Source organism: Perna viridis, chromosome 9 (assembly GCF_037379345.1).
Source record: "Perna viridis isolate PV_CMFRI_1.1 ecotype Kerala chromosome 9, ASM3737934v1, whole genome shotgun sequence".
NCBI lineage: Eukaryota > Metazoa > Mollusca > Bivalvia > Mytilida > Mytilidae > Perna > Perna viridis.
Window position 1 is genome coordinate 896557 of NC_142453.1, and position 13186 is coordinate 909742.

General features: G+C 31.6%; 1 protein-coding gene across 1 annotated transcript; it reads right to left on the bottom strand.

Annotated features, from left to right (window-relative positions):
- Nucleotides 1-230: 230 nt before the first annotated feature.
- Nucleotides 231-12326, bottom strand: LOC148606029 (uncharacterized). The gene is made up of 7 exons (XM_088546703.1): nucleotides 12171-12326; nucleotides 8576-8654; nucleotides 7369-7491; nucleotides 6157-6206; nucleotides 3667-3797; nucleotides 1131-1188; nucleotides 231-289 (listed from the first exon to the last, which is right to left on the bottom strand). Exons 1-6 carry the CDS (start codon nucleotides 12238-12240, stop codon nucleotides 1141-1143), a joined length of 501 nt encoding a protein of 166 aa, XP_088402829.1. The 5' UTR covers nucleotides 12241-12326; the 3' UTR covers nucleotides 231-289; nucleotides 1131-1140.
- Between the last annotated feature and the right edge of the window lie 860 nt (nucleotides 12327-13186).

Sequence of the window (13186 nt, forward strand, 5' to 3'; positions counted from 1 at the left end):
ATCTGAATTGTTGTTTGTGGCCGTTCGATTTTTATCAGCAAAAGAATCTTTAAAATCACACTAACTATGTAAGAGGACCGTCGCTCCTTTCTGCAATTCCACTATGCAATGTTTCGATTTATGAATTAATTATTTATTGTTTTGATACATCGGTATTTTTTGGGAAATGAAAAGAGTGTTGATGGTTACTTTAGTATTAAAAGCAAATAGTTACAAAAAAGACACATTAATTTGGTTTAGAATCTTGTTTTTACTTGTTTGTGAAACAGCGTTGAACCCTGCAGCAGTTCTACAAAATAAAAAAAGTCAGCTCTAGCTAAATAGGTTATTGCATTCTAAAATGCCTTATGTTGTCTTGTCTTGCATTTAACTTATTCATTCTCAAAATAACAAATACTTGCTGATAGACAATTAACGACAATATGCACATTCATTTAATTACTCTAACGATTATTGTTTTTACATGAATTAATTATGCAAGGACGCCGATCCTTGTGATGTTGCAGGGTTATTTTATTCCGTAGCTTTGTCGAATTTTTAGAATTATGCTCACTTTGTGTATTTTTCCTCCTTTCATTTAGTGCTCTTTAGTGGAGAGTTGAGATTAACAATTCTGTTTTATTTTATAAAAAAGTAAGCCTTTGTTTAAAGACATGTGCCTTTTAAACAAAGTTTGCCTTGTCTTGATGTCTTTGTTCATATGTCTAAATCACTGCACTGAATACTTAATATCTATATTAAAACTATTACATCAAATTTACTAGACCGAACATTAAAGTTATAAAAACTTTTTGGTGAAGTCTTACTATTGATGTAGATTGTGTTTGTTTTAAATATGTTAATGTGACTGTTGGATACTGAAAAAATAATTCTCGCAATGTAATAATTGTAATGTTTAATTTTGATTTTAATTTTTTTTCGTGGTAAACATAAAGGCGCAAAAAAAAAAAATAAGTGTCAAATCGATTTTTAGCCGCTAAAATTGATATCCACAGATATGTACCTTGAATTAGTAACTGCAAGAAAAATACGTTTACAGTTAATGATTGTTGTATTTGCAACTATTTACAACTTCGTAACGAATTTATTACAAATATTTTTATAGAGATAATAATATTAGTTTAACTCACAATATAGGGATCAGTCTTCAAGATTTCCATCCAACTCATTTTTCAATAGTCCACATAGCTTAAAATACACCAAATGGTTGATAAAAATGGTAAGCCACAACCCCGAATGTTGAACAATATTTATGGTAATCTACTTTCCGTTATATACGTGACCATAGGAAAACTAGTCAAAACGTGGACAATCCCGAAGACTCTTTATTTCTTATTGCCAACTTTACTTTCATCTGTGGCAACATTCAATCAGCACCTGTATATGTAGTTTGTATACCACAACTCATACGTTAGAACAGAGCTTGCAAAAATCACGCAGACTTTATGTATCACGCTAGACGTCTTACAAGTAGGCTTCTGGAACAGGGTTATGTTGCTACAAGATTGGAGTCATCACTACAGAAGTTTTAATGTCGTAATCATGAATTCGTGGATTGTTACGGTGTACGTAGACACTGCATCATGAGAACAGATTTGTTTAATGTTTTCCTTTCCACATTCGTCTATCCTAGATTTTACTTTATATGAGCAGCTCGGCGGATAATTCAAGAAAGGCAAAAGAGGCTTACCCTACGGGTGTACATGGGTTTTATTATCCAAGTTTTTAGTGGAGGCCAAGTTACTTATTCACTTTTATATTGCTTTTTACGTAATATTTTGGTTATTTCACGTTGTGTGTGGTGTGTGTCTGTTGTCCACGTCTGGTAGATATCCCTGGACTACATTTAATCAATGTTATGATTACTGTTAATCGAACGTTGTAATTCGGTGCCCAGTATTAAGACACATATCTTATAAAAATCACTCATTGACAATAAGTGTGATTTTACAGGGTTTGGTAGAAAAAAAAAGATGAAATACGTTCCCATACTCGTCATCTATTGAAATCTGTGATGATATTTGTAATTTAATTTGTATGTTACTATAACGAAGGTATTATTTCTTCCGTTATGCAGTTATAGACATTCACATAAAAAAATCGTTTTTACGTTAACTTAAATTTAACTATATGATTTGTTGGATGCAGAATATGTGTCAGTTCACACTTAATGAAAGTATGTGGGAAAGCATCAGAATCAGAATCTTTAAATTGTTATGTGATTAAGTGATTTTTAATTGATTTCTGTTAAGTCTGTCTGAGTATGTGATTTGTGTTTGTGTTTGCATGATTTACAGAAATCGTTTAAATAATTTCGACACTCTGTAGTCCTTACTGTACAAATTCAGTTTTATTACAAGAAAAAAAATCATTGTTGACTCTAGTTAATTTTGGAAATCTTTTAATACCAGACATCGCTGCATATCACTGAAGTGGTTTAACATGAATTCTCCTTAATAATAAGTTGTTTATTTTTTGTTATTCTTTACTCGAAATGGACATAACTTAACTATGCAGACTTTCTGTACCGCGCAAGACTTCAAACAGGGTTATGTTGCTACAAGATTAAAGTCATCAGTACGAAAGTTTATGGTCGTCATCGTGAACTCGTGGATCGTAATGGTGTATACATCTGCACCATGATAACAGAATTATTCAGTGTGTCATAGTTTTCCTTTCCTCTCTCGTCTATACCGGACCTGACTTTTAAGGAAACTTGACGGATGTTTCTTTAACGCAGAAGACGTTTATCCTACTGGTGCCTGGCAATACTCCAAATCTTCAGTGGAGTCCGAATTGCTCATTTACTTTTGTTATTTTGTTGGAACATTCTATTTATTTAATGTTCTACGTGAGTCTGTTTTCCATGTCTGGCCTCTATCCCGAATTACATTTCTGACTATCGCTAGAATCTTAGTTACTTTGATTAGTCTTTGATTATGTAGACCTGTGTGTTTTATATACATTTACTTGGTAATCATCAACGAAAAAAAATCTTGTGAAAATTACATTGAAATAAAAGAGATATTGTTAATTTTTGTTATAAATTGCGATAGTCATTACATTTGCGGTCATTATATATGCTCATCATGATCCTGTGGATCGTTAGAGTGTATCCATTTCCACTGTGCAAATCGAGTTGATTTGTTTCCCTTGTCATAGTGTTCCCTTCGTCTTCCATCTACCCGAACGTGACGTTTTATCAGCAACTCGGTGGTTGTTTCTAGAAAGGCAGAGGGCACTCTCCATACATGTACCGATGCAACTGTTCCATTCTCCCAGTTTTCTTTTTGTGTAGTCCTGGCTGTTCATTTAATTGTGTTTCTTGTACGTTTTTTTTGTGATTGTTTCATTTCTATGCTGTATATGATTATTTTCACTGCCTTGTCTTTATCTTATTTTGATTAACATTCGGACATTCATTTTCATTATGACTCTTAAAATATAATCAAACAATCTTTCGTTGGTATCGGAGGTCGGGATTGTGCAGTGGAATAAACAAGTACTATATTACTTGCAGTCATATTTGTGATTAAATTGTCAATTAATCAAGCTTTAGATACGTTTTCTAGGTATCATTGTTTATACAATTTGTGAGACTTTTCTTTGATACCTTTAACTCATACATGCTACTTTGTAAAAACAAAAACACGTATGGATACAAACCTTTTTACGTATCTTGTCTTTCAAAATTTGGAAGAACGAGTTGCTCATCGTGTCAGGCTTTCTTGGTTGAAAACTACATCTCAATTTGCCATATCCTACTTTACAACGATCGAACTTTGGTATACTCTTTCCTAAATAATGTACAGCTTACATACAGTTGGTGATTGATCTAATGAGAAAAATAGATATATGTTCTACTAGCCTATTTGTTTTTTTTTAATATTCATACGAGACTGATTTTGTTTGTTTAGAACTTAGTTAAAGAGTAATCAAGGGAACCAAGGTTATAATGGCAATAGAATAAAAAGAATAGAATCCAGGGACAAAGACCAGACATGGGAAACAGACATACACAACAGATGTCTAATAACTAATATCATACACACAAAACAATAAAATCAAACGAGCAACTCGGACTCAACTAAAAACTGGGAGCATGAGAAATGATTTACTTATGTAAATTGGTCTTTGTACTGATGCGACTACTGACTTGCTAATGCTTTTCAGTCACCACTAGTATATCACACCACAATGGAAGAAGGAGGTTATGGTAAAAGCTAGATTAAACTCACCAATTTGTTTGAAATGCCTATACCAAGTCAGGACCATTGCGATACCAGCTGCTCCGGCGATTTAACATTTGTTTTGGACTTGACTTGATTATGAATCGGATTAGTGTTCGGTAATTATGTTGTTACTCCTTATTTGAATCTTACGGGCTATAAAAATGACTATAGCAAACTACATCAAGCTAAACCGGGGATATTTTAAACAAAGCATACGATTAACTGGTAAACTGATCGCTAATCTGTAAATCTGATATTTTCATTTTTTTTATATTTTGTCGTTATTGGGACAAAATTCAGAATTTATATGATAAATACATACAGTTATTTTTAACTGCCATAAAAATCATTTTTCTCTTATTTTGTTACATCGTGGTGGGGTTGTGGTACAATTTGTTTGTCTAAATGGCCTTGAATAAGTTTATTATTCATTACTTCGGCTCTTTTAAAAAATCTTGTGTAAACTACGTTATTTGATAAAGAAATCGTGATTAACAGGAAAAATGGAAATGAAATCCCAAAAATTCTGAAAAGTAATTATTGTCACCTTAAAACTGAACAATAAGCCATTGAAATGATTTGATATATCGTAAAAATATAATAATTAAAACAACATCTCGCCGCATGTGTATTTGAAACCAGGCTTTATACTAAAATTAACATTTTGGTTTACATTAAGATATTTTTTTCATGGGTAAAAATAGCAATTGTCTTAACAAATTGGATTTGAAATGGCTCAAATATTCCTTAATCGATTCATTGGAAAGCTAAGGTACTTTATAATATGTCTTACAAAAGGTTGTTTAAAATACGGTATTTTGAAAACAAATGATGGGTGATACAGAAATAAATCTGAAATTCTGAAATTTACAATTTTATAATGAATTTAACCCAAAAAGGAATAACTAAGCGCCAAAATTGTTGAGATATGTTGGAAACTTAATAAACATAATTCTGAGAGCCTAAAATATGAATTTTACAGCATTGAAATTCTATGAGTAAGAATGTTGTTTGATACAGATCTCGAATGGTGGGGGTTATTTTATTTTTTTTGTTGGAAAATAATTCTTTCATGAAATTTATATTTCGTGATTTTACGATGTTGCAAATTAAATTACTTTTCGAATGGTATCCAATTAAGACGTTTTATTCAAGTATGACTTAGAGTAGAATCAAATTTATGCGACTTTTCATGAAAAAATTGAAAGTTCATGTTTTTTTTACAATATTTACTATTCCAATGGATCCCTCGATGTATTAATGGTGATACTGCAAAGCCGAAAATACCAAATAAGCCATTATTTATTTAAACATTAATACTTTAGGGGTTTTTACATTGAAACATATGTCAATTTAAGCTAATTCTCGGGTATTTTGCATTTAACTCATAAATCATATGTGCTATTGTTAATTTCTTGGTTAAATGAAAGATTAAGACATCGGGCAGCATGAAAGAGTTATCAATGGAACCAAAGTTCTAGCGGAAATCAAGAGAATGTAATCAAGGGACAAAGACCAGACATGGAAAACAGACACACACAACAAAGAACATTGAATTACAAAAATGATACATGGAGCATGTACCAAGGTCGCCTGCATTGTAATATATATATATATATATATAGGCTTAGACCCTCGAACAATTGAGTCACAAACATCATGGCTTTTTGACCCACTGAAAAACATCTTTGGCGTCAAATCCATTCGTAAATGGGAGGTATAAAGGAATATAAATATCATCATGAAGTAATTTAGTGTAAGTGTGAGGAGTGCGTGCACTGTGGACTTTTCCAGTCAATGACCTATGTGTTTGTAATAAAAATTATGAAAACAAAACTAACAAGAAAATAAAGTTAATACTAAAAAAAGTAAACATATTGTTCTATTTAGACTGAATATATGTTGCCATTCAAACTATACTCACTGTAACGCATATATATCTTAATTTCCGGTAAACATTTAAAATCCCCTGTTCTGAAACAAACGTAAAGGTCAGAACTGAAAGTTTTTCAATTTGATTGCTCTTTTGAATATTTTAACTTTTTAAAGTCTTTGAAACGATTTGTGTTATATTCATACAAATAACATTGCACAAAAAGAAAACAAAGCTTGTCAATGATTGAAAAAAAATCCTGTAGTTATAGATATCATAAAATGCGCTACACTTGTATTGTTTATTTTTACTGCTTATTCTGATTAAAATTCGCAAGTGATTGCTAAAAAATTATTCGATGAAAGTGAATTTTAATTTCTGTTAAAAAGAAAGAGTAAAAGATATTTGTTTTTGTAAGTAACATTTTTAGTTTTCATTTGTGTTATTTGTTGACTGTTTAAAATTTACAATTAGGTTTGTCCAATTACAATTCAAATTATTGCTTACTTGTACACCTACATCTCATTAAATTTTATTACTACAACATGTTTTGTGTAAAAAGGTTTTGAAAAGTCATTTAATTAATGATGAATATGTTTACTCTGCAGGTAATTATATACGTTGCTTTCAATTTTCGTAATACCGTTAGCTCGTTAAAAAAAAAAAAAAAAAACTGTAGTGTTATGAAAAGATTAAAACGAACAAATGAACTTCAGCAAGTGACCATATTATTTCTTTTAAGTAAGTGAACCTGGGATATCCATAAATTTGTACATGATTTTACACTTACTGTAGTTCATCTGCTAATATTTTTATAGACAAATCTCTGTGCAGACATTGAAAAATAAAGACTGAAAAATTGCTATTTGTAGAAATGTGAACAGAAATACTGGGCTTATATTTTACAACAACAAAAAAAAGGGGGGGCGAGACAAAGACCAGGCATTGAAAACAGATACACACAACAGAGAATATAAAGTAATAATACATACAAGGTAACAAAAGTAAATGAGCTTCACTAACAACTGGAGTGTCTTTTTTTTTTTTAAACATTTTACATATTTTTGATCGGGTTAACATCTAAGCACCATGTACCCACTTGCCAAATGACTAATATTTCTTTTCACCTTACATAAAATTTCGAATTTTGTGATTTATTGTTTCAAAAGCACTCCTTCAATGTTAAGCTCTAAGACCTTATGCTTAAGTGTGTTATAATTATGTTAACAAAATTTTAAGCAAAAGTTTGCCTTTCATACTTACACCGGCGAATCTTCCCATGTTCCATTTATTTTTATTTTTTGTTTTTTTATTCTGATAATGATAAACTTCGTTGTATTCGAATTTGCTATCATTGGGTCGTCGTTTAAAGGGTCAAGACTGGTGCTAAAAAATAAATCATAAGCTATGCTTATACTTTTGGAATTTACCTTGGGGTGAATCCTGGGTAATTAATCAGAATTTATTTCCTTGATTCGAAACTTACAGTGCTGAAATTAACCCTAAGGAATTTTTAAACAAAGCTAATAAGGACATTTTTATTATTATTGTTTCCATTTCACAAAGTAAACTCAAATCTAAAATAAACGACAAGTGGGACGATTTTCCGTTTCCAATTGTTAATTTTTCCTTCCCTGACAGAGACGTTCCTTTTGCAACTTCTAATATCTATTTTTATGTAAACTATGCTACAAGAATAGACAATTATTTAAAAATCGTACCATTTACGAAGAAATCAATTTACGCAGTCGATAAACTCAGTGGATAGTATTTGAACGAATAAACTTAATAAATTGCCATAAAATATTGGGTGAGCAATTCCATTTATATTTAAAAACCTGCAGGTTAAATGATATATTATACTCAAGCATTGTAACATTTATATAATGTATCAGCTTTTCCGTAACGAATTTATTACAATATGACACTTTTTACAAGCACGAGAAAACTTGATCAGTTGTGAAATATTAATACCACAAGAGGGTGCTTCAGGAATATTAGCATTTGAGAATAACAAAATATTTTTCATGAATGGCGGACAGTGCATTTCGTTTTCAAAATCTTGTACGATAAAGCTCGCGGCTCATCATCAGATTATCATAAAATAAAAAATAAAATGCAATAACGCAATAAAAAAAATGAAATCAAAGACACATGATACACACCATCACACTATAAAATGATTTTTTAAACGTCTATTAAATATTCATGTAATTTATATGAAGACTCAATTGATTGTTAAGTATCCTTTAAAAGTCTAGTTGAAGAAAAGACAAATAATTAATGAGGGAGTATATTTAGGTATTTCATTATTGATTAATAACAGCTGTATAACAGTTATTGAAGTAACATAACATGTTTGTCACTTAATTGTTTTATGTATAACAATGAAGTGAAATATAGTATACACTGCGACAATTGGGTAATATAGAGAAAAAAACCTACATAAATCATTTTATTTATTGCTTACACAGTGTACTTCACTGGATCAATTGTAAATGAGATGGGAGGTGCCTGGTCAAGTGCAGTCAACAAAGCTGTATATATTACTGAAAAATACAGTAAGATAAAAAGTCATGTGAACCTAAAAAGCTCATATGCGAAAACTACTTAAAATATATTTTTGACAAGCTTGAGGAACATCGCGAGGATTTTCCGAGTAATCTGATAAGTTCGAAGCAAGTATGAATGAATGTATTTATACTTGTGACAATGCTCTTCTAATGTATTAACCTGCAACTACATATTCTACATAAAAGAGGCGAAATTTGTCCAAAATAGTTTTTCCAGCAATTGCTTGAACACGGCGTTCGGTTAGGGTACCTTAAAACCTGTTACCTGTTTCCTGCTTCCAGTTTGTGATATTTACCATTACTGAAAAGGTAGCCATAAACAAAATATAGTTATATTGTCGTAAGCGCGTGAATAAACAAGGAATGCTAAGCTGTAGTAAGAGCGCCATAAAAATATAATTATACATGTATTATAAGCATAAATATAGTAAATATTCATGACGTCATACGGACCACCCCTTTTTGAAATAACAATCTGTAATTGAGAAAAGGCCACAAACCATGAGATTAAATAATATTTTTTTTTCAGTTGAATATAATTTGAACAATATTTCATTTATATCAGTTCTTTATCTTGCAATTCCTTTTTATTTTGACAGCACATGGGCTAGTGTCAAAATTAAGCACATTTCCGCATTGTATGTAAACAAGTCATGGAAATATGGCCAAAAACAAATATTTGTTTAAATTTGCAAAAGATACTTTGGCTTATGAACTTTAAAGAGTGATATATAAAACTTGATTTCTAACGGTTTATTCGCAAGTGACCTCATTTAAAATATGTGACTGGCATTGGAAGCAATGTGATATATTTTACCAACAAAGGATTACATACTGTAGTAAAGGCGTGCATAAAAAAGATAGAATACTGTAGTAAAGGCGTGCAAAAACAAGGGTTATTTTACTGCAGCTAAAGCGTGCACCAACAGACAGTTTATACACTGTAGTCAAGGCGTGTATAAACATGGAATACAATACTTTAGTCAGGGCGTGTATAAACAAGGGATACAATACTGTAGTAAGGGCGTGCGAAAACAAGGGATACAATACTGTAGTCAGTGCGTGCAAAAACAAGGGATATTTTACTGCAGCTAGAGCGTGCATAAACAGAGGGAATATATACTGTAGTCAGGAAGTGTATAAACAGATACAACACTTCAGTCAGGGCGTGCATAACAGCGAGGTTAGTTATATACTATAGTAAGGGCGTGTATAAACAAAGGATACAATACTGTAGTCAGGGCGTGTATAATCAAGGGATACAATACTGCAGTAAAAGTGTGTATAAACAAGGGATAATATACTCTAGTCAGGGTGTCCATAAATATAGGGATTAAATACTAAAATAAAGGAGTGCATAAACATGGGTTAATATATGTTATTAAGGCGTGCAAAAACAAGAGATATTATACTGTGGTCAGGGCATATGTAACGAAGGGATACAATACTGTAGTCAGGGCGTGCATATACAGAGAGGTTATATACTAAAATAAGGGAGTGCATAAACATGGGATAATATATTGTAATAAGTGCGTGCATAAACAAAGAGGTTATATCCTAAAATAATAGAGTGCATAAACATAGGATAATATATTATAGTCAGGGCATGTGCAATCAAGGGATACACTACTGCAGTAGGAGCGTGTATAAACAAGGGATACCATACTGTAGTCAGGGCATGTGTAACATGTACAATCAAGTGATACAATACTGCGGTAAGGGCGTGTATAAACCAAGTATACAATACTGTAGTCTATACAGGCTATCATATGCTAACTTATTGTTTTAAACAAACACAATTTTCCGACAAATTAGAGGATTACCTCTTAGGCCCCCTTAGATCCGCCATTAATTGAATTTAAGTGTTTAATACAGGGAAAATTTGGACTGGGATTTGACTTAACTGTTATTGTATTAGATTTAAAAAGTTTATTGTTCTATTTGCCATTTTATGATCATATAAAACTAATTTCTAAAACATTTATAATGTCATAACTTTAATTTCTAGGCATCTAATCATAGGGTCTCGTGCTAAATACCTATCAAACTCTTATTGGGCGAAAAAAAAAACTAGGTTACGTTACAATCTAAGCTTATATTTTGTTCTTTGCAAAAATATTTCATAAACATATAGTTAAGAAAATATATATAATTTATAATTACGTATTCTTTTTTATCACAGATTCAAAATTTAAAACAAAATAAATAGTAATAATTAATGTACTAACAAAATAATTATAAAATTATCAAAATAACATAGCACGTGCTCCATTTCAATATCTATATCATAAACAAATTTCAGGAAAGTTTGAAACACCGGGCTATGTTTTAACCATGCAGTCCCTGATTTATGATAAGGAAACGAAAGCTCGTCATGTCCTATGAAATTAAGGTACATGTATTGGAGCAATATGCACCATATCGGTATAGTAATATAAGAAACTATTTAACTGAATTGCAACAGAAAATCCCAATGAAAATTACTTCATCACAATACGTCTTATGAAGTACCATTATTTCGAACACTTTCCTAGATTCTTAAAAGTTTAAGCCAATTATAGATAAAGGTAAGGTAGTTTTCAATACAATGTCAGATCTGGTAAGATTAAATTTTATATTTCAAAAAAAAAGAAATTAACTAAAATGCATATCCTGTTGATATATATAAGGGTCTGAAAAATTCCCAACAATGTTAGAACTGTCAAATTTGCGAAGCAAATTTTTGGTCGTTCCCTCCGCGGGACTCGAACTGGTACCGCTGTGACATTTATGGCAACACCGCCTGCACTAAGTCCAGCGCCCTAGACCACTCGGCCAGCTAGGCTATATGAAAATAATATAGCTTTCGCTGGCCAGGTCATTCCTCCTCGTAGGATTAATCTAGGGCTGTAACTTAGTACACGAAGTATGGTAGTACGGGACAGTTCATCTGGGTGTAATTATGTAGGATAGAGGATCAAATTAATGATGCATGTCACAACAAATCAATATTATACAACGTCTCAGAATGTGACGACACTATTCGCTACACTGCTCCATCGGATCAAATTGATACAGGGAAGATAACGTAAACTTATAGAAGGGTCTGAAAAATTCCCAACGATGTTAGAACTGTCAAATTTGCGAAGCAAATTTTTGGTCGTTCCCTCCGCGGGACTCGAACTCGTACCGCTGTGACATCTATGACAACACCGCCCTAGACCACTCGGCCAGCTAGGCTGGAATTAGTGCAGGCGGTGTTGCCACAGATGTCACAGCGGTACGAGTTAGAGTCCCGCAGAGGGTACGACCAAACATTTGCTTCGCAAATTTGACAGTTCCAACATCGTTGGGAATTTTTCAGAAATGTATATATATATATATATATATATATATATATATATATATATATATAGATATATATATACATATATAGAGAGAGAGAGAGAGAGAGAGAGAGAGAGAGAGAGAGAGAGAGAGAGAGAGAGAGATAGGAAATTAGAAAATCCTTACCTCCAGATAACGTAAGGCGAACAGAAATGTAGAGACATACACAAAACAAGAAAAACTTCATAGAAAACATAGCTGTAATGGTCCCAAAATGTCATCGTCTATCTACTGTGACAGGTGTCTTTATATACAAGTGTAAACGTGTTGAACTTGCGTCCTACACACGTTTGACCAATTTACTAATTATTATGTATCAACCTGGTTGCTTTGGGTTAGGTTTGGGATAATCTAGTAACATGCATGTAATGATATTACTTAATATCGTATTTCCTACGTTTTGTTCAAATTTTACATGGGAAAATTCAGGAATATATTATTTTTTTATATTTTAAATGATTTCCTCAACCAACTGTTACCATTCACTTTTTTGTCAAATTAACAATCATATCCCGATCAGTTCGGTATTCTTGGTAAAACATCTAGGCATTTCGAAATGTTTTATGCTCTTTCAGACAATACGGTGATTGCTGACTATTATAATGCTTTACAACAGCAGTGCACAACACGCATCAATATGTAACTCAATTATCCGTGGAAATATGAAAACAAAAAGAAAGACAAAAATAGATACTCTTAAGACTAACAAAATATTACTTATTAAATGAAGTATATTTTTAACGATGACATAAAACAATTAAATATACAGAAATGTCTGTATAATGTTCATGATTGTATTTATTATTTTTATTACCACATATGTTTATATTAGCAAGGAAAAAAATCGGCTTACTCTTAGTAAGAAAGTACTGTTTTTATAGACTATATAAACTTCTTTTGACTTTATATAAACTACTCATACTTGCATAGAAAATTCGTTGATACATTTACATTTAAAGCAGAGGAGTATTTGAATTTTGATGTCTACAAAGTTTTATTTATTGAAGATAAGTGGCAAATCTCCTTTAGTCATTTTTATCAAAAGCGGAGAGTAAATCCTATGATTTATAGATAATTGAAAAAGTGATCCCAAAAACAAAAATAACTAAATATAAATAAGATGAAAACGAAATGTGTAAAAA